The sequence below is a fragment of the Lutzomyia longipalpis genome, chromosome 2 (genome assembly GCF_024334085.1).
Source record: "Lutzomyia longipalpis isolate SR_M1_2022 chromosome 2, ASM2433408v1".
Classification (NCBI taxonomy): Eukaryota; Metazoa; Arthropoda; class Insecta; order Diptera; family Psychodidae; genus Lutzomyia; species Lutzomyia longipalpis.
In genome coordinates, this window is record NC_074708.1 from 23,756,491 (window position 1) to 23,783,426 (window position 26,936).

The 26,936-nt window shown below is 36.4% G+C and overlaps 2 protein-coding genes across 3 annotated transcripts; both read right to left on the reverse strand.

Annotated features, from left to right (window-relative positions):
• Positions 1-1,907: 1,907 nt before the first annotated feature.
• On the reverse strand, positions 1,908-19,034 carry LOC129789637 (alpha-1,3-mannosyl-glycoprotein 4-beta-N-acetylglucosaminyltransferase A). 2 transcript variants are annotated; one of them, XM_055826613.1, is made up of 6 exons: positions 18,825-19,034; positions 10,071-10,194; positions 8,690-9,681; positions 5,490-5,791; positions 5,139-5,397; positions 1,908-2,897 (listed from the first exon to the last, which is right to left on the reverse strand). In XM_055826613.1, the coding sequence occupies exons 2-6, from the start codon at positions 10,171-10,173 to the stop codon at positions 2,868-2,870; spliced, it is 1,686 nt and encodes a 561-aa protein (XP_055682588.1). In that variant the 5' UTR covers positions 10,174-10,194; positions 18,825-19,034; the 3' UTR covers positions 1,908-2,867. The 2 variants fall into 2 exon arrangements, with proteins under 2 accessions (XP_055682588.1, XP_055682587.1); XM_055826612.1 differs by lacking the exon at positions 18,825-19,034 and adding an exon at positions 11,744-12,150.
• Positions 19,035-19,776: 742 nt separating this feature from the next.
• On the reverse strand, positions 19,777-23,532 carry LOC129789658 (probable cytochrome P450 303a1). Its single transcript, XM_055826650.1, has 3 exons — positions 23,317-23,532; positions 21,026-22,091; positions 19,777-20,673 (listed from the first exon to the last, which is right to left on the reverse strand). Exons 1-3 carry the CDS (start codon positions 23,387-23,389, stop codon positions 20,238-20,240), a joined length of 1,575 nt encoding a protein of 524 aa, XP_055682625.1. The 5' UTR covers positions 23,390-23,532; the 3' UTR covers positions 19,777-20,237.
• Between the last annotated feature and the right edge of the window lie 3,404 nt (positions 23,533-26,936).

Below are 26,936 nucleotides of genomic sequence, written 5' to 3' on the forward strand. Positions count from 1 at the left end.
ATATAATTTTCTTAATAATTGTTTATTTAATGCAGTTGCAAAAATATCTTCTTCCTTTTCTTTTAGTTCTTTCTCTCTAAATTCCTTTATTATCATTTTGTTTTTTTTTCCTTCTGCATTTACCATCTTAGTTGCAAATATTCGATTTCTTTTGAAATTCATTAGACGATTTTCTTCTCATTTTTAGCTGTGATTCTTTCTTCAAAGAAGCACAGCTTCTGTGTACACTCTAAAATGCAAAGTCGTCAGATCGGGCTCAAACTTGGGATGAGCACGAATTAGGGTCCCCACATTCCAAAAAACGTATGCGCCAAAAATCTTTCCGTCCGTCCGGCCGGCCGGCCGGCCGGCCGGCCCTCCGGCCGGAATATAACGCTATATTGCAAGAGAACGGTAATAGATAGAGACTTGCGGTCAACGGCAAAGTTCATATATCAGGTGAAAGACATCCGATTATGACGTCAAATCCAACCCCCCAGCCCCCCGTCCGCCATTTTGAATAACCTCAAAATTTTGTTTTCGCTATATCTCAGTCACTATTATAGCTAGAGGTCTGAAATTTTGATATGTTGTAGGGGCCATCAAGACCTTTCCAACGATACCTCATTTTCGAAAATCGGTTAAGCCGTTTAGTCAATATAGCCGCCACAATTTTTCATCGAAAATCGACCATAACTCGAAAACGGCTTGACCGATTTTGATCAACTCGGGCTCAAATGACAGATCTCAAGAAGCCCTACAACTCTCTAGAACATCGGAAGTTTCTAAAGTCACCGCTAGAGGGCTTAAAATGAAGAACAAAATTTTCGATGAGTTTTCGATGAATATCTCGAGCACGGCTTTATAGAATTGCTTCATATTTTGATATGTTATAACTGACTATAATATCTTTCACCATGCCAAAAATGAAGAAAATTTATGTAGCCGTTCCGGAGATATCGCGTTTTAAAGTTAACATGTCATATCTTGATTTGCATAAGTCCAACGCCCCGCGAAGCGGGGCGTTTTATATATACACATATAAAATAAAATAAAATATATATAAATGCATAGATATATTGTATATATACATATAAAAATGCAAAGATAAATATATATAAACTGCAAAGATAAAAATTAAATATAGAATGGATGGAACAGTATAAAGCGAAAGAACGGTAAGTAAAACTTACGGGCTGTGATTCTTTCTTTGTCAGTGAAATGTGAAATTGACGGAAAATTGAGGATGGGCAAATTTTGAGGAAGGCTTTCTCGTGTACCGAATCACAGCCAACGCACACGATTAAGGCTTTTCACAAAATTTCTGGGCGTTGGCTGTGATTCGGTACGCGAGAAATCCTTCCTCAAAATTTGCCCATCCTCAATTTTCCGTCAATTTCACATTTCACTGACAAAGAAAGAATCACAGCCCGTAAGTTTTACTTACCGTTCTTTCGCTTTATACTGTTCCATCCATTCTATATTTAATTTTTATCTTTGCATTTAATGTTTAATTTAGAATTATTATACATATGTAGGTATGGCGTCAATGGAAACAAAATGAAAGTTTTCGTTCCAAAGGAAGCAGTCAAAGATAAATTGTTTTTGATTAAAATTACGTTATCTGAACAATTTAATTTTAATTGAAATATAATGCTTAGAGTAACGTAGAATGGGGAAAGATGGTTCATTTTATTAATTAAAAAAGAAATTGAGATTTTTGGAAATATTCGAGATTAGGGTTTCGCTTCAATTTGAAAGAATATTTAACAATAAATTTACAAATCTTTTGTATAAAATTCAACAAAAAAAGATAAATTTGAGTAATTTTGAAATTGCGCCATTTTACCCCATTCTCTTCTATATTTATTTACTGTGAACAAGTAGAAAAGAAAACTTCAACAAAGCCTGAAATGAAAACTTAACTCTTATGCATTAAAAATATCTTTCATGTTCGTATAAATATTACGTGTATTGTACATGTGCATGCTATATAAGGGCCTGTCCACAATAGTTCTTGCAAAATATTCTCCAGTGAATTTTTTTTTGCAAAAATCTCTTTTTTTAAGTTAAAAATTAGAATTTTTTACGCTTTACCAACACAACTTTTTTGCACTAAAAATTTAATATTTTTTTTCAAAGAAATAACAAAACTTTTCTAATTTTCTAAAACTATCGCAAAAAAGATATTACAAAAAAATTAATTTACAAAATTAACACTCACGGAGAGTTTTTATTTAATAAAAGAGAAATAAATATTGTGTGCAGGCTCGACACTTATTGAATTGTTTATCGGGACTGCGTATTACGTTTTTTTTTTATATTATAATTTCTCTACATAACTATTCAATGCAATTTTTCTTCTTCTGAGTTAACATCAACTTTCTTGCTCTAAAGAAACTTTGTTGTTATTAAATACATGTGATTTTCGGCAGAATAAAATGCTTAAAATACATTTTTTTTTGTTTTATACTTAATTTACAATCTTACATAAATATCCTGAATTGAATTCACTTTCCTTTCATTTTCTTGCGCGGGAGAGAAAATAATATATTATACGAATTGTTCATTAAAATTTCCATCCTACACATGAGACTAGGTTAATGGGGCTCTTCACTATCGATTATTACATTGTAAATATTTTTGTTATCACAGTTGCAATCATAGGTTATTTTTCTTTTTCTTTTTTTTACTACAATAATAATATTCTTTTTGTAATTTCCTTTTTTTTAAATCATTAATGCCACTAGTTTAGAAGCCTTTTGCGTTGCACTCAAAACACTCTTTTCTTTTATTTAGGGGAGGAGATTCTCTTAAGGGTGTGTCACCTTGTGCAATGAGAAGTTCTTCTGCAGTGCCTGCCATAAATTCCCATTCTTCATCTTAGGTCATCTTGCGGTGCTTTCCTCGAGATTAATCTGAAAAACATGTTGCGCATTAAATTAATTTTGTAATATTCAAAAAGTTCTTATGCTGCAGGGAGGCGCAGAAGGAGTTTAAATGAGTTGAATGTTGCACAAGAAATGTGCTCTGCTAAAGATTTGCGCGCCTAACGATGCGATAAAATGAAATTTTCCCAACATAATCCCATTTATTTGCAAACTTTATGAGGCTTTATACTTGCTTGAGAGGAAAAGCAATTAAAAAAAAATCTCGCAAATTCCGGAGAAAAAAAAAGAATTTACAGCAATTTGTGCAAGAATTGCAAGATGTAAATTAACAATTTATTGCAATTTATTAGTCTCTTGTGCTGCATTTAAAGCATGACTAAAAGGGATAAACAAATTGATCAGAGAGAGAGCAATGCAAGCACTTCATGTCAATTTCATTGTAATGAATTAATTGTTTCAGATTCATCAAAGTTTTATGGAATGGATATAATGGGGAAAAATGGTGCGACTATGTCATTCATTTATCCTTAAATCTAATTGACAATAAAAGAATTTTGCCTCATCTGTATTGTGTTGTGTGTGTGAGGAAAGTATCAACGTTGATTCTATTCATAAAATAGTTTTAGTTATTTATAGAGCGATCAATAAAAATGTATAAGGATATGAGTTTTATTGTTATTTAGACAAACAATAATTTTATTTAGATTAATGATGGATTAAAAATAAATGTCACGAAGGTAGTTTAAATAAAATGTTGACAAATAGTCAATAAATCACGTAAGTAAATTTATATTAAAAAATAAAAAGGGTGACCCTAATTAATCTGATAGTTTTCGTAGGGCATTGTTATATTATGAACTATAGTATTTATTTATTTATTTTCCATTCATTCTTTTATATTATTTGGGTCACTAAATGCATAGAAATTTATTTTTCGTGAAATATTCTATTTACTGCAAAATAAAGAGGAGCTCACTTGCAGGGCGTAAGTGTAGTAATTTCGTATGTTAAAGGACTTCAACCACTTATCAAGAAATAATCAGGAAAGGCGTTAATATTGCTGGGAATCAAAAAAAGAATGATAAAGTAAAAGGATAATGAAGAAAATATCAATTTCCCGTACGGATTAGCTGGGAAGATTCGCCCAAAAATTAAACCACTGACGTCACTATTTTGTTTTTTGTCTCTTTTAATTCTAGGAGCATAAAATGCATAAAAGAAAATGTTGTACAATTTGTCCAAAAAAATTAATAAAGAAAAGGAGAGAAATCTGAGATGTTTGACGCATTTAAAAGATTAATTTACGACCCTGAAGAAGGTCTCAAATTGTCCGAAAAATCAATGCTTAAATAAAAATCTTCAAAATAGAATATTTTGATCAAAATTCAAGCTTAAAAATTCTTATGAAAATACCCATTCAAAAATTTTCATTGAAACTTACACATTGTCGTGTATATTTAATGCATTTAAAGAGATAAAAATCACAATTGTGACGTCATTGTTTTCGAAGATGAACCCAGTGGAAAGTGGGAACAAAATTCTTTTTGACGATTTTTTATTCTTTTTTTTTATTCTGGTAGATTGAGCATGATTTTCCAACGATAGTTCTCCAAAGAGAGACGAATAAACTCCTTTATTATTACGTTTATACTTTACGCGAAAATCGTATAAAAATGTATTTGGTTACGCTTACAATTACTCAGGGTTACTGCACATCTAAATGCCCTTGTCCTTCTACTCTTCGACTGATTTGCTAATTAACTTTGAGTAAACAACGAAAAATCCATAAAAGGCACTTTCAGTGGAAAAATACTTTTTCAAGTTTAACACAAACACAATGCACGCGAATTAAATGTTAACTTAACAAATTAACAAGCAACTAAATAGTTCCAAATTTTTCAATTAGCATAGCGCAAATGGACCTCAAATGATGCTGATAGTGAAAATATTCCATAAACTCCGTAGAAGAATATTTTAAATATTTCAACAACTTCTTGTATAGTTTTAGTGTGTCCATAAATAAAATATTTTTTTGGGAAAACTTTCAGGTTTGTCTCTCAAAAGAAATTGGTACATATTTAGAGAAGTTTTCTCGAGGACAAGAAGTTAGTTTGGAAAAGAGAATTTTGGAGTATGTTGAAAGGTAACATGCAAGGAAGGTAATTAATTTGGAAAGCAAATATTGTGAAGGTTGAAATAAGTTGGGACAAGATAAACACACAAGAAGTTCTTGGTGGAGAATTTTGCACTGAAAAAGGGGAAACTTACCTCACTGAGGATGGCCCAATTTTCACTGTCGCTGTGCACATGGAGCCTAATCTCTTTGATTTTGCCAATTTTGGGTTCGAGGATGCCCTCGGCGATGCCGAATGTACTGAAACTCCCAACAATGAGGAATCCATCCGTTGTGGTGTTGTACGTGCTCCAAATGGGTGACGCCTCATCCAGCCCACTCGGTAGTATTTCAATGGTTGTGTTGTAGAATTTATCTGACGGATGTTCGGTGTTTCCGCTCCGGAAGAGATATCTACAATACACAAAACATCGCCGTCATAAGTTCTTCACCCCATCCAAAAAAGTAAAACAGTATTAAAGGAAATTTTTATGAGAGCCACTCACTTGCGCAGCGGGATGGCTTTGGGGAAGATAAATTCCACGAGGTCGCCAGGTTGGGGTAGGAGGCCCCAGAAGAAGGTTTCACCATCATAGGCACGCTGAAGGGTGTGCGTTTTGTACGCCACTATGGCACTTCTAACTTGAGCCTTTGGATTGCTGTGTGAATAGAATGCGGGTATCTTGCCGAATTGCTTATCTTTCAGCTTCTGCACTTTCCCCTTCAGCGACGACGTTGTCCCGATGTGCTGAAACAGCGATGGCTTGTAGTGAATCCACAGCTTTGCCTTCTCCTGCTTGCAGTGTTTCTGCAAGATAAGAAATATGAGCTATTTAGTGCATGCAGAGCTTTCTATTTATTTTTTTCAAAATGCTAAAAATATTGATTAGCCTATTTCTGGGGTTGTTTTGTTGTTTAAAAAGGTTTTATGTTCAAGAAGAAAATATTTTAGTAAAATTGAATTAATGCGTGATAAGCTCAACAAAATATTTATTCTTAAATTGTTGAAAGAATTAAATCTATTAAATTAAATAAAAAGAAGTAGAAATTACAGAAACTTTCTAAATCCTTTTCTATCACCTAAGTAAATTAGAAATACTTCTAAACCTTAAAATATTTTAGCTGTGATTCTTTCGAAGAAAAGAATAGCACAGCTTCTGTGTACCACCTAAAATGCAATGTCGTCAGATCGGGCTCAAACTCGGGATGAGCACGAATTAGGGTCCCTACATTCCAAAAAACGTATGTCAAAAAAAAATTCTTCCGGCCGTCCGGCCGGCCGTCCGTCCGTCCGTCCGTCCGTCCGGCCGGCCGGAGTTTGACGCTTGATTACAAGAGAACGGTAATAGATAGAGACTTGCGGTAAAAGGCAAAGTTAGTATATCGACCTGATGTCGTCTGATGGTGAGGTCAAATTTACCCCCCCACCCCTCCGTCCGCCATTTTGGAACACCCCTAAATTTTGTTTTCGCTATATCTCAGGCCTTATTATAGCTAGAGGTCTGAAATTTTGGTATGTTGTAGGGGCCATCAAGAGCTTTCCAACGATACCTCATTTTCGAAAATCGGTCAAGCCGTTTAGTCAATATGGCCGCCACAATTTTTCATCGAAAATCGACCATAACTCGAAAACGGCTTGACCGATTTTGATCAACCCGGGCTCAAATGAAAGCTCTCAACAAACCCTACAACTCTCTAGAACATCCGAAGTTTCAAAAGTGACCGCTAGGGGGCCAAAAATTAGAAACAAAATTTTCGATGAGTTTTCGATGAATATCTCGAAAACTACACGATGCATTTTCTTCAAATTTTTATATGTTATAGCTGGCTATATTATCTAGCTCCGTGCCAAAAATGAAGAAAATCTATGTCGCCGTTCTCGAGATATAGCCTTCCAAAGTTGGCATGTCATATCTCGGGTTCTACAAGTCCGATTTTAATCAACTCAAGCGCAAATGAAAGGTTTCGGGAAACCCTACAAATGTCTAGAACATTGCAATTTCGAGAAATGACCGCAAGAGGCGCTAAAGTCGATATTTTGCATATCCAAAATTTTTAAGTCTAAATACCTCAAAAACTGTACTATGCATTTCGTTAAAATTTCAGTATGTTATAGCTGAGGTCAAGACCTTTCCAACGATAGGTCATTTAAGAAAATCTATGGAGCCGTTCAGGAGATATTAGGGTTTCAATATTTTATTTAATCAATACGTTAACTATCCGGCGCCCCGCGAAGCGGGGCGCCTTATATATAAGATATATGACTATAAATGCAGAGTAAAATATAACGGTAAAATATAAAATATATATATAGTTGCATGTTTAATCAGTACGCTAACTATTTGGCGCCCCGCGAAGCGGGGCGCCTTATATATAAGGTATATAAATATAAATGTAAATGTAAAGTAAAATATAACGGTAAAATATAAATATATATAGCTACATGGTACAGATTAAGGAGAAAAGGGAATGTACATGGTAAGTTTCACTTACGGGCTGTGATTCTTCCTTCAGAGGCCAAGTTAAATATATGTCAATGCAAAGTCTAATAGATAGCTGCAGAGTATGGATTAATAAGAAAAGGGAATGTACTGGTAAGTTTCACTTACGGGCTGTGATTCTTCCTTCAGAGGTCAGTCTAAGTGTGATATTTGATATAAGTTTGGTGGTGCAAACTCTGGGGAAGGATGACTCGCGCCACGAATCACAGCCAATGCGCGAGTTAGCCTTCCCCCAGAGTTTGCACCACCAAACTTATATCAAATATCACACTTAGACTGACCTCTGAAGGAAGAATCACAGCCCGTAAGTGAAACTTACCAGTACATTCCCTTTTCTTATTAATCCATACTCTGCAGCTATCTATTAGACTTTGCATTGACATATATTTAACTTGGCCTCTGAAGGAAGAATCACAGCCCGTAAGTGAAACTTACCATGTACATTTTTTTATTTTCTTGTAAAAAATTTAATTTGAAAGCTTATTGAGCTTAAAAGCTTACACATTTAGAATTTTTCTTCTTGAGCGATATTCAATTAATTTTTCTTAAATTTCTTTGAAGCTTTTTCTAGTTTTTCGTGTTCTTAAGAACTATTCTCGACAATTTCAACGTTCAATAGATTTTTTTAAAATTAGTGGAACTTTTTTTAAATTTTTCCTTGTTCTGTTCAATTTTATTTCAGGTTTATTGTGTGTTCTACAGACCTAATGATGATGAGATTTTCTTCTATACGTTTTTCTCAAATAGAAAAATTAGAACCAAAACCAATTTTAATAATTCAACAAAATATTCTCCCCAAAATTAATGTTGAACCATCCTGTACTTTTTTTGCGTTTTATCAAATAAAAATTTAAATTTATATTTTTTAATTGAGAGAAAATAAAAATTCTTATCACGATTCTACCACAGAGTGCAGTGTTAGAAATTCCTCACACTGAATGCGGGCATCAGAGGAAATCCTCCAAAGCCATATAAAGTTAATCTAATTGCAAACAGCAAAACTGTGATGTGGTTGAGTCTTATCAAAGAGACTCCACATCAGTATTGCCCTTATAAATCAACAATATAAAACTTGATTAAACATTGAAGAATATTTTACTATTAGTTTTAATAAGCAAAGAAGGAGGAGAATATTCATGTATATTTTTTTTAAATTCCACGCAAAAGAGATAAGATATGATGGAAGAATATTGCCCTCAACATACCATATCTTTCTCCCAGTTGCAAATCTTTGTGTAGATTAGGTGCTCAAGGAGCCAATCGACGGGCTTATCGTTGTAGAACATCTGGATGAAGGTGATAACCCACGGCAGTTCGGCTGATTTGAAGAGTTTCCCAATGAAGCCGAGCTGGCAGAAATCGAGTACGAACCACGAATCCTTGCGGACACTCTTTTCCAGGGCGAAATTCTTCATTGTGGTGATGAAGCCCCTTTTGGCGAGTATGTCATCCTCGAGCTGCACGTAGAAGGTCCCCTTGAGTTGGGCATAGGTCATGAGAAAGCCAAAGTCGAGATTTTGCTTTGAGCGCCATTTCACGCGCTCAGGCGGGTCATTGAGGGTCACACGGAGGGCATCGAGATTTGGGTAGTAGGATGCCGGTGGGGAGAACACCTCAATTAGGCCACTTTCCACGTGTGTCCCAAAGCGCACCTCAATCTGCTTCGCCACCAGCTGCACGTAGTCCATGTCGGTCTCACCGATGAAGACAAGAATCATCGTATCATTGCGCTCCTCTTCATTCATGTTCGTTATGAGATTGTGGAGGGTACCAAGGAGATAGGATTGCTTCTCGCGCTTCACGGTGGGAATGCCAAGGACAACGGAGACACTCTGTCGTCCCTTGGACATGAGGAAAGCCGGCCGGAGGGATGTTGGGTCATCCAGGAGATGTGGTAGGAAATGAAAGGCCGTGGGCATGCGAATGGTGGATGGGAAACGCGACGAAGAGGTCATATTGCGCAGAATTGCCCTCGCTTCGGGACTCAGTGCATCCAGAATGGCGCCATTGAGGGTGATATTGGAACCCTCGGAACCCCCTCCTGTACCACTGACTCCATTCGCCGCATTGGACATCCCGAGGTACTGAGACAGTATCGCCACATCCTCCTGGCGCGCCCTGTACATTGACTCCAAGTACTGCAACCGAATCTGGAACTCTGCCACTCTCTGCGACAGTGTCTGTTCCGCTGAGAGATCTAAATTTTCCAATAAAACAACATTTCTCAGAAAATATTTCAAAAGAATTTACATTTTATGTTTTTTTTTTATTCATTCTTCTTTTTCTCGCATAAAGGAGCTTCGTGGTGGTTTGTACATATTTATCGCAAAAGTGCATCAATGCAATTAATACCCAAATCAAAGCTTTTAGGTGCCAAAGTCATCCTGTTGATTTGCATAAAACACACAACGGCAATCCCATTCAAACCAACTCTGTACTCATTAAAATGCATCTTGTGGCTTCCACGCTTCCAATATTTCAAAGGTCAGTGGGATGATTCTTTTTACGTTTTTCTTTTTATTTTCCATTCATTCTCCATTCAAAAAAAAAAGCTCTCAAGGTGGTAATGCGAATTGCTTCATTTACCTGGGCCAATGATGAGGAAAAGTATTGTCAGTGGCACAAGGACGACGATGATAAAGAGGAAGTAGTAGCCTCGCCGCCTTAGTGGAGGTCCTGCCAGTCCCATTTTCCTTTTCTTTATCTCTGTCTACCGAAAACGAAAAAAAAGAAAGATAAATGATGTTAGGGATTTGGAATTGATAGCACTAGGACATTTTTTTGATAGGTTATTAATAATCCTTTTTTTTCTTCCTACATTTAATACTCCTATTTTATACTTGGCATGTCTTCCAGCTCAACTATCAGACGATGAAAGGAGAAGAAGTATTTTATTGTTTTGTTAAATTAAAGTTTTTGAGGGGATTTGGTGCCAAGAAAAGAAAAGAGCTATACAACATAAAATCCAATTCAATTAAAAACATGAGCAAACTTGGTGAAAGTACTTTTTTACGTGATAAATTACCCGAAAGATTACAAACTTTTAGTCATAGTGGATAAAATTTCTTATAAAAAAAATTTCGGGCAGTGAACAAGAAATTTGTTGTAAAGAGAAATTGTTGAAAATTCAGTGATTCCGAGAAGAAATTAAATCAATTTCTTAATTAATCAATTTCCTAATAATTCCATCATGGTTTTCCCTATGAATGACTTCATTATAAAATAGAAATTTATTTTTAGAGAATAAAAAAAAAGAAATCAGAAGAAGCAGAACAATTGATTGAAAGTTCTGTGGAATCTTGAGGAGCAATTAAAAATTATTCTTGTGAAAAACTTGTTGATAGACACACTAATTTCTCGCTTTATTAATTCTAAATGAAAACAAAGTCAATCAAACGGCCATTCTTCTTACTTTGCAATTCAATAAATTATTTTCCATTTGGGTTTTCTAACTTCTTCTCTTTTTTTCACATTGAAACTGTTTTGAAATATTTAATTCAAACAAAAGGTCATTTGCTTAGCCCACAAAACGAGGCAAATGACCGCACAACCACGTGATTTTCTAATTGATTTTCAGTACAAAATTTTTCACACATTTTCCCCCACACACGCAAAGACATTGCTGTGTAAAAGGACTTTAGCAATTTGAGCTTTTAAAAATTCCAATTTATACCTTAAACTGAGCTTTTAGTTGAGTGTGACGTTGCAATGGGAAAATATGAATAAAAAATCGGAATTTATAAATAAAATTAATTTAGAAATATAGATAAAAATGAATTTTATAAATTTTTAATAGAAAAAAAACGAATAGTTAGATGAATATCTTAAAAAGCGAGCAAAATTAGAATCATGATCTAATGTTTAGAAATATTTTGTAGAAATTCCGTTTAGATGGAATAAATGAATTGCGAATTACTCACAAATTCCACATAAAATTGCATAGATGTATTTTAGGAAATTCACAGCATCAAAAATTATGCTTACAATGGGCGTGCTAGGTGTGCTATACATAGCACACGGAGAGATCTTAAGTATTGGTTCGCGGCTATATAATTAGTTTATATGTTTTTCCTCCCACCATTTAGCTTGTTTGTAATTAACCCACTAAATGGCATTAAAGTGATTTTATTGCATTGGCTTTCAGCAAATTAATTTACCCCCCTTTTATACTGCAATAAATAATATTCAATTCCTTTAATTGACTACCTACACTGCAAAAAACTGTCTGTGAACGATAAGAAAATGTTGCGAAACTTTACCTGAGAAATGAAGCAATTTTTCTTCATTAAAAGTCTCTTTGATTTTAAATCGTTTCTTCGACACTTTGGGAGGATTTTTTTTACATCGAGACCTCACAGACAAGAATAAGAAATTAGACACTATTAAGCATTATTGCAAAATTAATAAACTGCACTCACTTGAGGAAACAAAAACTTTTTGAGAGTACAACATGCGAGCTTCCAAGAGCAAATATGCGACTGTTTGTGGTGCTTCGTGCTCTTTTAATGCATCGGATATAAAATTACTTCTCTTGCCATTCAACTTTTTAAGGCTTCTGTCGCCTCCGTCTGACTTATACCCATCGGACAGCGAAAAGCAATGTAGAAAAAATAGACAATAATCGACAACCAATAAAGGGGCGCAAAACATCTCACTGTAAGGCGCGCGTACAGAGAAAAAAATCATTGCACAATGCAAAAGATAAATTTTTACGATGGAGCCAGTATAGTGTCTGTGTTCAGTATTTTATGTAGACGACAGTAGTAGGAAAATTTGTATGATGTGTAGTAAGTTGGTAATTTGCATAAAATATTTTATGGAGTTTCCCTGATGACGGGGGAAAATTCTTTACAAATCATTTTTGAAGGAAATTTCCAACGTTTTTACTTTTTCTTGAACGTCTTGGCTCATATTTTGATGCCAAATGTGATTTTTCTAGCTTTTCTTTTTCAGATATTTCTTATGCAACTACACATAGTTAGTCTTATGAATTTAAGGGGTGAAACACCCTTTTTGTGGTTAATTAAACTTGTCAAGATTTCCCATTTTTCCATACCTGATGAAGGAGATAAGAGCTCTTGAAATGATGTAAAAGAAGGAGTCAAGCAGTCACTGTTTCAGCACAATTTAACTTTCAGACTGATAAGCATGTCTTTACGTGACTTTTATCCATTGCGTGTCTCGATAAAAGCGATAAAAGTATTAATTTCCCAATAAAAGTGAGTAAGTAAGTATATCTTCCAGGAAATTTTTCTCACAGAGGTCAATTAAGCTTATTTAAACATTTCAAATAAAATTCATTCTAAACGTTTTTTTTATTATTCTGCAAAACTTCCATTTCATTTTGCTTATATTTTTTTAACCACCTAATGAACTTTAAAAGACGGATTATTTGAGTTGGGGCATGTGTTTTTCATTAAAACATGGAAGCTCGCTTAAATCTTCGGAACCACACATTTATACATTATTATGATCAATCTTCCCGCGCTCTATTGCCAGCACTAAAATACTTAAATACCACAGCAATAACCAAACTGTTTATGATCAAGCACAGCATTCAAATTTCGCAATAATCCGCCAAAACAAATTAAATGCTCAAAGACAAATTAATAAATGATTTTCTCTAAATCTCCAGCACACGAAAGTCTCTAAACTGCCCAACCAGCAGAAGTAAAGCCTCCCAATGAAGATAAATTCCTCACAGTGTAAGAGTTATTGAGAGTAATAAGCATTTTATTAATAAAATCAATTAGAATATTCTCGAGATGCTCTTTTTCTCCTTCTCACCCCCTCGAGGCTATACACACTGTATGTAAAATGCAAAATGGTTATGAGAAGAATTTATGCGCTAAATCGCTTGCAGGAATTATCACCAAGAGACGAGATTACAAGTGTTTTCCATTCTTTCGCACAACAAGAGGAGAAGCAGAAAAAAAATAAATTCTCAACTCGCACGTCATCTGAATTTCCTGCACAGGATATAAAAGAGGAAAGTCGATGGCTTTGGCAGAAAAAAAGTTGTTGGCAAGCCGAAAGAGCATACATATATGAAGAAATATTTCTTCCTTGGATGAACGTCACGAGATAAGGGGCTACTCATTGAGATGGAACTTACGAAAAAAAGATTCATAATTTTCAAGGAATATGCTTATTAAATTAATTAAAAAAAAATAGTATGGAGTGTTAGATATGTTGTTCAGAAATTCTAGACAATCATGATTTTTAGCTATGTAGGAGCACCTGTCTGGGATGTTTTTGAAGGAATCAAGGTGTTATAAGTAATGTAATAAAGGTAACAAAAAATACATTTTACATTATTTCATACGCGTAGAAAATATGTATCATCTCTAATCTTGACATTTTCTTATGCTAAATTTGTGATTAATTTTTTGAATTTGTATAAAATCTATGAACCTGAGTTGCATAGATTTTATACAATAAAAATAAATAAAATAATAAAAAATAAATAAATTAAAAAAATCATCTAAAATAATATATTTTTTTGTAATTTGGTAATCAATATTATTCAAAAATATTTTTAAAATAATTTTTAAAAAAAGTCAGAAAGAGAACTTTTCCCCAAACTTAAAAAAAACAATTTTAAAAATTAAAACTTTTTCAGAAATTATATATAATTTCCTTGATGTACATAGAAGCGACACGAGTTGGGTGTTGAATTAATAAGTATAGAGTTCAATAGAATTTCCTTTCACTTCTTTTAAAACAATCGATTTATTCACCTTTAATTGTTAATGAGTAGATTGAATTAATTTTTAATCATTCACTTCTTTAAAAATACTCACAAAATAAGAAAAAAAAATCTCAACAGTCCACAAAATCTTCGATGCTGTGCCCGCAATGATGTATAAATTGTGGGAAATCCGTCAATAAACTTGCGAGGATTTGCGGACAATTTTTTCTGTATAGAGAGAGAGGGACTCATGCGTTTTCCCTGACAAGGAAAACGCCTTTCTGATTGCTCACTCACAGAGAGGCCCTTTTCAGCCAATTTATAGGTGCAGCAACGAGACAACGAGAATGTATTTTTAGTCCTGAGCTTCATACACATCACACAATTCAAATGGGAAAAGGGAAGAGGGGGGTGTTGTGAACTCTCCAAAAATTTTAACCGAATTTCCACGGGGTGTGATGGAAAATGTTTGGGGTCGAACTTTTGAGGGCGCGCGCGAGCTTGTATGAATATAAAATGTGCGTTCCACCAGGTAATCCCATGATTGCTCGTGAATGACAAATTGAGGTGTTCACACAGCCAAGCAAGGTCCCCAAACCATCATACTTTTACCAACATAGCAATGAGGGAGAGCGCGAGTGGAGGGCCCAAACACACCCCCATGGCCAATCATGAGGAAAATGTGTGTCAAAAGTCCCCATTTTCACACAATATTATATATAATAAATTCAATATTTAACTCCCCCACACACCCATCGGATGAGATCTATAACAACTAAATGTCAACATACTTTTCATTGTACATATAAAATATAATAACTTCAGGAAACTAAAATCACTCCTAGATGTAATATCAGGATCCCTGGTTATAATCTCTTTAGAAATGATAGAACTAATTGGGGCGGAGGAGTTCTTGTGGGTGTGCATAGAAGGTTTAGGTCCACCCGTGTCGACCTACTTGATGAACTGAATACTGCAGCAGAGATGGTCGCTGTTTTGGTACACGTGAATGGTGGGGTCAATATGTTTTGTTCTGTATATATCCCGCATACTTCCCCGATTAGATATGCGGATTTAAATAGAATATGGCATCCAGGCGTTGAAAAATACTTTATGGGTGGGGATTTCAATGCACATAATGTGCTTTGGGGCTCCTCTGTGACCGACGGTAGAGGTAGCACTCTGGGTGACTGGTGTGACGATAAGGATCTTGTAATTTTAAATGATGGGAGAATAACAAGAATAGCATGTCCCCCAGCAGCTGGTAGTGCTATAGATGTCTCGTTTATTTCTCGTGAATCGGGGCTCGACTGGACGTGGGAAGTTCTTGGTGATAGTCTGGGGAGTGATCACATTCCTATAATTGCAACTTGGTCTAGTCCTAACGGCAACATGTCTGCTAATATAGAGCCTCAGGTGACTCAGTTTCGCGAAGCCCGTACGGATTGGAGGAAATACAGAATATCAGTTTCCCGGGGTGTGGCTGCACTGAATGACCCTTCTGCAGAGGTACGCCTCCAAAAGTTCAATGATCTGCTGTTGTCTTCGGCCGCTGGTGCTCAAAATGTCAGGGGTTCGCCTAACTCCAATAGCAGAAGAAATGGGTCTTCTGTCTGTTTCAGGAATCAATGCTGGTTCGACGCCGAATGTGAAGCTGCGTGGAATAGAAGAGCTGATGCTTTCCATGTATTTTGTAACTCTGGAACGAGACAGGACTTCATTGTGTATAAGCGTTTGAACGCAGTTGCTAAGCGCCTGTTCCGTAGAAGGAGGACTGAGAGTTGGCGTACCAGATGTGAGGGGTTCTCAGATAGCACATCTCTGAGAGAACTGTGGAACATGGCTAAAGCCTTTAGAGGCCAAGCTAGAAGTTGTAGTCCGGGATTGAGTGTGGCGGAACTGACTGAATTTGCTGATAAATTGTCACCGCCCTTTGTTTGTAGGCCCTTTTCAGAACTGGTGCCGAATTGTGAACGGGTGGGCAATAGTGGGATTAGGTGGTGCGATTTCTCTGTACACGAACTCAGTGAGGCAATTGATGAAACTAAAAATAAAGCAGCTGGCAATGATGGGATCAAAGCTAGCCTCTTGAAAAACCTACCCAGGGAGGGAATTACATTTTTGCTTGGTCTGTTTAATGAATTTCTTACAAGTGCCGAAGTACCAGTTTCATGGCGTACAGCCAAAGTAGTCGCCGTTAAGAAACCAGGGAAGGATGGCAGTCTAATTTCACATTACAGGCCTATTTGTATTCTATCTTCTGTAAGAAAGATTTTTGAAAAAATGATTATGCGTAGGTTAGAGAATTGGGTTTCTTCAAATAGACTTATTCCACATTCACAAATGGGGTTTCGCAAAGGAATGGGTACCCTCAATTGTCTGGCCGATCTGCACGTTAAAATCCAATCTGCAGGGTCTGAAAAAAAGCCTCTAGGCTGTTTATTTCTTGATGTTGCGTCCGCATATGACGGTGTTTTGGTAGATTTACTTCTCCAGGACATGCTGACTGTGGGACTCCCTTTTAGCATTTGCGTCTTACTGAGTAACCTACTGGGGGAAAGAAAGCTTGATTTCTATTGTGGGAATAATAAAATTTTGTCTCGCACAGGGTACCTGGGTCTACCCCAAGGATCAGCCCTTTCCCCTATGTTCTATAATCTCTACGTAAGGGATATAGAAGAAATAATACCAGAGGGGTGTTTCATACTTCAGTACGCTGATGATATTGCTATTGGAATAGCACATAAAGATCCCTGCGTAATACAAGACAACTTGACATTGGCGTGCGAAAGGATTCAAAATTTTCTTAATAAGAGGGGGCTTTCCATCTCTATTCAAAAATCTGCTTTTGTCCTGTTCACGGGTAAACATAGACCTCCAACTATCTCCGTTCTATGCGATGGAGAAGTGATTCCCACAGTCAGGGAATTTAAATATCTGGGTGTCATATTTGACGCTAAGTGTAGGTGGGCCTTACATATTCGAAGTATTGTTGATAAATGCAATAAAAGAATAAACTTTTTGCGGGCCGTCTGCGGCCTTAAGTGGGGAGCGCATCCTACCATCCTTAAGATCCTCTATGTTACTACGATTCGGTCTGTGCTGGAATATGGTTCCTTTGTTTTCAGAGGAGCCGCTAAGACGCATCTCATTAAATTGTACCGCATTCAGTGGCGAGCACTTAGGGTATGCCTCGGAGTAATGGTTTCCACTCATACGGGGTGTTTGGAAATTCTTGCGGGCTGTTGTCCTCTTCAGTGTAGGTATACTCAGCTATCAACGAGATTTCTAGTCAGGTGTGCTGATAGGCATCCTTCTCTCTTACATGAGTTGCGTAATTTGCGACGGCGGAAACCAAGCAACGCGTTGTGTGAACTTCTCGAAACTCTAGAGCAGGTGCAATGGTCAGATAACTGCGTGATGAGATACGACGCGTACACATATATCCAGCGACCCTCTTTTGTGGTCTGCCTTGAAATCTGGGATAGGTTGAGGGATATCCCAAAGGATCTTTGGTTTGTGTATGCTAATGTCATGGCTTCTGATATTCTATCACGGTATGACAATAATACTCACATGGTGATATACACAGACGGGTCAAAAACGGATCGAGGGGTCGGCTCTGCTATCTGGGATAGTGGCCTGGATTATGAAGAATGGAGGGCGGTGAACCCTGTTTCCTCGGTTTTTACGGCTGAGCTAGTCGCCATTGATATGGCACTGCATAGGGCTTTAAGTGTTGAGGCGATTGGATCTAAGGTAGCTGTAGTTACTGACTCGTTATCCAGTGTACTCGCTATAAAAAATTTCAAGCCCTCTCCGGATATGCCCTGCTTACTTTCTAAGATATTTCTGGATATTAAAGCTCTAAATACAGGTGGGAGAGAAGTTCATTTTGTATGGGTGCCTTCGCATGTCGGAATTACTGGGAATGACAGAGTGGATTCGTTGGCTAGACGGGGTGCCTCTGAGCCATGTGAAGAGCGAATCGCTTATAGTAGGGAGGATCTTTTCCTCTCTATTAACAGGATTTGTCTTGACAGATGGCAAGACCAATGGTTAAATGAAAGCAGAGGCAGACTTGCCTTTTCAATTCTGCCGGAATGCAGGAGAAATCCATGGTTTCTAGGGTTAGAGAATGTTGGTAAAGAAAAAATATACTTTATCAACAGGATCATTAGCAACCATTTCAGGCTTAATGCCCATTTGGCCAGGTTTAATATAGTGGAGAGTATGTTATGTGATGTTTGTAATGTGTATGAAGATGTTGATCATGTGCTGTTTATTTGTCCTAAGTATGTTAGTGGGAGAGAGGAGCTTGTTGTTGCGTGCAGTGAAGTCTGTGATAATCCCTATTCTAGGGATATTGTGGCACTAGCCATTGAACAAAGGAAATTGGGGCCGTTGATGGGAATCGCTGATTTCCTGAAACGGAATATGGTCTTCCTGTAAGGCAACTGGCTTGCCTCAAGACTGCAGTCTTGTAGTCCCCTTGTGACTACAGACTTTCTAAATCGGGTGGGAGGGTGGCAAAAAAAAAAAAAAAAAAAATAAAATATAATAATAAATAATACACAGTGGGAGATCTTTTTTACGTAACAAAATAATATAATCCAGCCAGAGAGGATGGAAAATGGAAAAACACTCACTTGGTGCTGAATTTGGGCATCTTTGGGGCTTTGGTCAGACACTTGGGTAGCAAATCCGAACTGAGCAATGACTCACACACCACAATATTCGCACCGAGATTATTTATTTATTTGGTAAATCACTATTAATTACACTTTTTAACTTCTTAACTTAAGCGATTCATGCGAAATAAGATTCACCTCTCCTTCAACTAATGAAATATATGTGTAATCGCATACACTACAGCTGTCAATTGGTAGCATGGAGTGGGGGAAAGTATGTAGTCTTCTCACTGCTATGTAGCGCTTAACTGCAAGAAGTGTGTGAGTTGGATAAAAATTTTATGCTTACCAAAATTACCAAATTTTCAATGAAATTTAAGGGAATTTTTCATTTAAAAGTCAACTTGGTAGCAAGTACTTCGCAAAAGGTTGAAGGTAAGGTCGTTAGAGATTTTTTAAAGACTTTTTAGGGGATTTTTGATTCCTTGAAAGATGCCTTAAGAAAGTCTTGAAATACGCTTTAAGAAAGTCTTGAAGATTTTAGGTGTTATTGGTGAACTAGAGAGTCAAAAATATTTTACCTCAATTTAAAAAAAGAGACTGACTTAAATTTGACTAAAAAAGAAAATTTTTACAAATATTTTTTTTTATTTGCTTGGGCTACTTATTTTAAATTCTTTTTTAATAACTTTTGAAAAGAGCTTTTTCATGATATTTGAGCTTTATTTGGGGATGTTTTAATTCACACGAAAATTCCCAAAAAAGAGGAATTAAACAGACAATAAAAGAAGCTAAAACTTCTAAAAAATTACCTGCAATGAAAGAAAATTTTCCTTTTTCTGAATAAGACGAAAAATCAATTTTAATAAATTCAAATTTATTTTGAAAAAGAAATCAACCAACTAAAAGTAGATTACATAGCTAGTTACATGACTTATTTTCAAGTAATAATTCGTTGGGTAGTATACATATATATTGTAAATTCACTTCTTGCGTTTATTGAGAACTAGTTATTCGGCAAGAATTACGTTCTTCTTAAAAAAAAAGTATAATATATTTTTCTCTTTAGGAAATTAAATTGAATAGTACTACAATTTCTATCAATTTTTTGTGATCTCACTCTTGAGTAGATTAATATTTGACGTACCTACTTAATTTGACGTAATTAATCATTATTTAACATGAGAAACTTATTTAATTCAGGATTCAACTAATAACTCCAACGAATGAACAATTTTTAATTGAGATAATTCCTTAATTTTCACCTAACTTTTCATGAAAATTTCACTTGTTTAAATTTCACGAAACTTTAATCCCACACGCACATTGTCCAAGCTACGAGAAAATGTTCTAAAATTTCTCCCAATTTCAACACATTTTCTCGTAGTCTGAGCACATTTTACACTTCTTCTAGCAAACACCACGATAGCACTATCGATATGTTATCACTGCTTTGTATTGTCTAACACTGGGCGTTGCTCCGTCAATGGGGTCCTCGGGTGGTGGTGGAAGTCCTTCCGGTACGTAAATGCGGAAGTTCTGGAAGAGAGTTGTGAGGAAGAGGAATAAATTGCTCCTTGCCATCATTTCGCCCATGCAACGTCTCTTGCCCACGCCAAAGGGAGCATACTGGTCAGGGATGGTGACCTTTCCATTCTCGAGGAAATGCATGGGTTCAAATTTATCTGGGTCTGCGTAGGTTTCGGGATCACGGCACATCCCAAAGAAGGAAGCCACAACCATTGTATCCTTGGGAATTGTATAGCCACAGAGGGTTGTGTCACGTAGTGCACGATGTGGGATTCCAAATGTGTTGGACATGAAGAAGCGGAGACCTTCCAGGACGATTGCTTCACAGTAGGGCATGCTAAAAATGATAAAAAGTAGATTTAAAAAAAATTAGAAAATTCTTGGAAAAAAGTTTGAAGAATAATTTTTTTTAGACTTTTTAATCTTCTGAATTTTTCATGACGAGCTTTCAAAAAATCGGAAAATTAGCCTAAATGAATTTTCATACTGAGAAATATTTATTAAAATTTTAATCAATGTGTAATAGCGCCTGTGAAAGGATAAAAAAAATTCAATTCAAGGACATAAGGCCAGATTAAAAAAAAATCTTTAAATTAATAATTGTGTATATAGCCCAAGTTGTTGAGCACTGTGTTATTTGACCATAGTGATGATGATGATAAATTAATAATTAAATTCATCATACATACTTGACTCGATCCTCGAGTTTAGGGAGCCTCTCCCGCCCAACCACAGTGTCTATTTCTTCCTGCATCTTCCTCTGAATTTCCTGATCACGTACAAGATGGAGGATGGAGAACCCAAGAGTTTTGCTCGTTGTCTCCGAGCCAGCAATAAACATATCCAGACAGATTGCCAGGAGTTGCTTCTCCGAGAAGGAATCCCCTTTTGTGGGGGAATTCAGGGTACGTAGGTACACGTCCATGAGGTCACTGGGTTCATCGTCCATCTTGAGATTTAGCTTGTGATGCTCAACTTCCTCTTGCACGAATTCATGCATGGATTTGTGACATTCAACAAACTGCTTGTACCCCGAAGCTTCGGGGGCGATGTACCGCAGGAAGGGAAAGTGGCTAAACTGCGCACCCATCATATCAATGCTGGCAAAGAGTTCATGCAAGATACGCTGCAGATTCCGCAGCTTTTGATTGTCGCGCGAGTACCTCTTGCCCGCCATCATGGTCCACAGTGTATTGAGGACGTATGTATTGAGGAGATTTTGCATTTGAACAAGAACGGATCCTCCGCCACTGTCCACCATCTTTTTCATGTCCTCAAAGAGGAATTCTGCTTCACGCTGAATTAGCTCAACCATCCCGCGTCGTGCAAAACCAAACTCCTTGAGATGTCGCACCACAAAACGTCTCTGTTCCATCCAGAATTCCTCATCCGTCAGCAAAACCCCTCGTCGCATGTTCCATGTTCGTGTCTCATAAAATGGCCCCGTGGGTCGTCCATCAATCTCCTCGCGACTCATCATTTCCTTGATGGCAGCACTTGTGTACACAAATGCTACACGATCCTTGCCAACTTTGAAGCTAACAATGCCACGTCTTTGCTTATCGTAATCCATGGCAAATGCCTCAATGGCCTTCCACAGCATCCCACGGCGTTCTCTTTCCCGATGGAGGGCTACGGCACTACCAATGATGGGATACCAAATTGGGCCATGAGGGAAATCTCGGGGCTTCCGGCAATCCATTATGAGGAAAAGTATTACAGTGAGGAAGAAGAGAAGTCCTGGAAGGCTCCATACTTTTCGTGAAAAAAATAGAATAAAAGTTATGCTCGTTATGCTATAATTTTCACTAAATTATGTTGTTTTAAACAGTTTAAAGAAAAATCAATTAAAGATTATTAAAGGAAAAATTTCTCAATGATCTCAACCTTGACACCTTCAAGACCTTCAAGGCTTTCCTGGCAATTAAAATCACATTAAGAGAACTCAATGCGGTTCAACATAAAATTCATTGAACTTTTGACTCTCTTATTGCCCTTTGCGAAGTTTTCCACCCACTAAAGCTTCCTGTTTTATAAATAATAAAGAAAAAATGAACAATAGCCCTTTATTAAATCTCGAAAGTTTATAATAAATAGCACCCTGCTCTGTGCACTTCCGCTTTCCCGAAAATTCCCTCAAATCTTCCCTGTGTGTACAAAATATTGATTCCTTTTCTGGTTGTCTGCCTTCTTGTCTAATACTTTATTCTCTCCACTTTATTGATGTTTGCGATGCTTTATTGCACATTTGTGCAGACGAAAATATTTTCTATGGTGTGGAAAACTTTCATATGTAAGAAGTATACCTCTTCATTTTCGGGGGGCAAAACTTCCTGGCTGTGGGTAAAGTTTGCGGAACCGCACATACAGCTCACGGTATATACACAAATTTCTCAAAGAGCTTGAGTGCCAAGATTGCATGAAGTGCATTTTATTGCCTTAACTAATCCATTCGGACTACTTCACGCGCGCGGTGTGGCTTTGCATCTCGCCATTGCTCATTCAATTCATAAAGTACATCACATATACAATGTATGTAAGAGCAAATGCACTCATTACGCAATGGACAAAGTGCAAGTGCAATAGAAACAAGATATGCACAGACACCGCAATTGCCATGAGTCGGCTTCTCTTTAGCGGAGAAAGTTTTCCCATACCTGGGCGGATGAATGGAGTTTCGCGAGAGAGACTTGAATTGAGAAAGAAACTGCAAAACTTATGCAATGGGAAGTACATAAGCATTGCAACAAAGTTAATGGATTTCTGGGGAATTTTTCTTTATTTCTTTATGGAAAAAGAGCCATTTTTGGGGCATTGTGTCCACAGAATGTCCTTTTTGTGAAAATATTTACTAAAGTTAATCAAACTTTCTATATAATAAAAAGTTCCCTAAACTTCCGAATAAAAATGGAAAATTCTCTTTGCAAAAATGCATCTGATTGTGAATAAAATCTCATGAAAAGTTACGAAAAAGTATTACCTTTTGCAGCTATTGAATCGACAATTGAATGATAATCCAATATTTCCAAATAATTCCCACCGAGAGTTATCATTTTGTCACACCGAGAGAGCAGCTACGTGAGACGAGGTAACTTCCGCAAATTGTCTACACAATCACAAATTGCACACAGCAAAAATCACACCTTGAGATTTTTCCTTCACCTCCTAAATTGACACGAAATTCCGCAAAAGAACTGATTTTCTTCACCTTTCTCCGATAAATTTATAGAGAAAATCCCTCCTTTTGCACTTCCATCACCACACCACGAGAGGCTCCCTTCTGAGATGCTGGCTGCAGGAGAACCACCATCTCTGAACCACCTCCATCTATCTCTTTGCCCCAAGCACACCGGGGATTAGTAAGAGTGGATTTTTCTCATTGTACCAATTAACACCGGAGCACCTCGTGGTGCAGTTTGAACTCAACACCGATAAAATACAGTCCAACGTACAAATCCACTTGTCTACATTTTATGACCCTTTTTAATTAATTGCTGCTTTTCATTTCCTACAGCAGAGTACCTACGAAGGTGATGGGAAATTATTAAACGCAATTTGACAGTGATTTTATTTAATTTCCAAGGATAATCTGTAAATTACGTATTTTCTAGAGAAGCGTGGGAAATAAAGTAAGACTTTAAAAGGAAGAAATTATTCTATTACCCTATTCTTAGGATTTTTAATCAATTGAAATGAAACATTAAAGGAGAAAACTTAATCAGCATAAAAAGTTAATTTTTTATTGAATATTCTAACCGCCAAAGCTCCCTAAATAAATTCCAGACGTCTGATAATGGCAAAAAGAATAAAATAATGTGAAAATAAAAAAAGACCCCCAGCTACAGCGAAAAGCTCATGAAGCTCTATTAATAGGATATTCGCATAATATGTATACATAGAAATGGGGCGCACCCACAAACAGTTAAAATTCAATTTACAAACACAAGAAGTATAACAATATTTACACATAAAATTGAAAATGAAATAATAAAAATTTTCTCCTCTATGGCTTTTCCTCTTGCAAACGTGGCTTTGGGATCCTTTTCATTCTGCCACCACTGTGTGTGGGGGAGAAATGGCAAAGTCGTTTAACACCCTCATTGACTTACCGCCTCGTTGCTCTATACATAGCAGCAAGCATTTTCCGAAGTGCGTCAATAGCTGGGGTCTGTGTTTTGTTGACATTCCGCTTTTCACAACAATAATTTCCCTAGACATTTGCGGTCGATGAATTTGCTCGTGAATTAAGTGCAAAATTCTAAAATGAGTTTTCACATACAAATTCTATGAATTTTCCGTTTGTTTTGTGTGCTGTGGAAAATATATATGACGTGTATATTACTTTGAGTATCTCTCTGTGTACCATTTGGGGAAATGAAGAAGTTGTGTGTGAGTAAAGAAAAAAAAAAGTTTGTATAATTATTTACTTAATAAATGTTGATGTAATTTCCATGCGAAATGTTTTCAGAGTAGGGCAATTTGCCACTGAGAGAGCGAATGATTTCGTACTGGGCAGTTAGACGATGAGAAGAGATAATTTATAATTCATATGATGAAAATGGTGATTTTTCTTTTATTTGCCAAATTATTTATTTATTTTCTCGGCTCTCACTGGTGGAAGTTTACCCCAAGAAAAGGGTTTTCCTTTTGCCTCTTTTCTCGAGATTCTATTTGCTATGCCTCCTCCTCGGGAGACATTGCTTTCAATCCAACTCCTCTGTAGGTCGTCATCGTTGAATTGAGTCAACCGCAGTGTGGTATACAATTAGTAGACACACCACATCCCAAAGGACTTCCTCTAACGAGCTTTCTTCTTGTGAGCTTTTCGCTCCGCCTCTCCTTGAAATCTCTCTGCAAGGAAAAGGCATACTCAATAATTCAAACTTGGGTCTCTTGGAGAATTTTTTTATTTTCCTCCAAGATTTTTACTTCAAATATTGATCACTCGGACTTAATTTGAAACTTACGTCATTCTTCCATTTGCCCTTTGATATTGCTTCCTTTTGAGTGGGAGAAAGCTCTCTCCATTTGCCTCTATATTTACCTACATACATACATATACCCTCATGCCCAGAAGGGAGCTTTCTATATGGAATTCCAAATCACCCCAAAGGAATTGAATTTATGGTCACAAAATCAATGCAACTTCTTAGCACATTAGCCACAAATTTGGGTTACAAATTATGTGCATTGTAAAATTGTTATAGCCTCTAGTAAGTACACTTGTGCATTAAATTAGATTCATTATCCCTTCTGGATACGGTATATTATACTGTGGTTGATTGGCTGTACTCACTCCATCGTCGGACCTCAATCTACTAAGCAAATACCGACACATTTCCACGTCAATTTAACACATGAGTGAGTTTTCACAATAATGAGCAATAAGCTTTCCCATTGACATTACAGGTAGCAATTCAATAAAACTTCTTACCCTTTGTCCCAGTTAAATTAATGCTTAATAAACAAAGTTCTTAAAACCTTTAAGGTTCATCAGATCTTGTGTATGTTTTAGCCCACATTGAGATCTCATTGATAAATTCATTCATTCATAATCCAATATGCCCAATATATACATACATACCGAAAAAAAAGCTTTCTGATCAGAGGGTGGAAAAACAATTTGGAAATTAATAAAGAACTTATGTATGGCATACATAATTTCTGCATAAAATTCCCACGAAATTTTTATGGAAAGGATAGAATGTGAAAATGAATATTTTATTCCATTTGTTCAATTTTCAATAATTACAAAAATCATGCATGTGTGATGGATTATTTTTTCTCATTAATGTATTTTCAATTTGCTGGAAAAAAGAGCAATTTTCCAAATTTCTTTTACACTCAATTCCCTACAACACAACGAATTTTTCATCAATTTTTTGCATTTATATTGGAAAAAATTACTTAATAGAACGAAATAAAAATACGTTAAAAAATGTTTCAAAGTAAAGTCGTTATACAGGTAACTCTCTGTGTTATGTATAAACATAGTAAAGCAGTAAAAGATAATTTAGAATAGGCTTTTAAATGAGGAATCCTATTTTGATCTACTCAATTTTCAAATATCTATATAGGACTACAATGTTTCCCATTCATAAAATTAATGTCACTTTTATTAAAATTCCCACATACAAAATAAGCTTATATGCAATAATTGAGGTGATAATTTCATTCAGCATTTTACAACAGGAGGGTGGCAGAAGGGAATGAAAAAGGCATCGATTTACATTTACCATCCGCAACAAATTTAATGGTTCACAAAACAAATCCACTACATCCATTCGAAACGAATAATTTAATTTAATTTAATTCGTGGGAGAGCATTCTCAGTAAATTGCTCGCAAATTTTCAATTCATTTCGTTTTTGGATGGAAAATGGTTGTGTGTACGGGATAAGTCTGATGGAAAAGCCTCTTCGTTTGCTATGGGGGTGAGTGGGTGGCGGGGGGGATGACAAAAATGAAAGCGTAGTGTGGGTAAATTGGAGAATTTGGGTGCTGCTGCTGGCTGGGCTGGATGAATAAAATTGCGGGGAAAGTGGCATGTCAACAGAATGTACTCACTTTCAAATTGTCTAATTCTATTAGTGTCTTGTGG

Excerpts from the sequence above, each read along its gene's own strand:
- LOC129789637 (XM_055826612.1), bottom strand. The coding sequence starts at position 11,770 with ATGAAGAAAAATTGCTTCATTTCTCAG. Across the intron at positions 9,682-10,070 it reads TTTCCTCATCATTGGCCCAG|ATCTCTCAGCGGAACAGACA; the intron begins GTAAATGAAGCA and ends TGGAAAATTTAG. Across the intron at positions 5,398-5,489 it reads AAAGCCATCCCGCTGCGCAA|ATATCTCTTCCGGAGCGGAA; the intron begins GTGAGTGGCTCT and ends TGTGTATTGTAG.
- LOC129789658 (XM_055826650.1), bottom strand. The coding sequence starts at position 23,389 with ATGATAACTCTCGGTGGGAATTATTTGGAAATATTGGATTATCATTCA. Across the intron at positions 22,092-23,316 it reads CGATTCAATAGCTGCAAAAG|TATGGAGCCTTCCAGGACTT; the intron begins GTAATACTTTTT and ends TTTCACGAAAAG. Across the intron at positions 20,674-21,025 it reads AAACTCGAGGATCGAGTCAA|CATGCCCTACTGTGAAGCAA; the intron begins GTATGTATGATG and ends TATCATTTTTAG.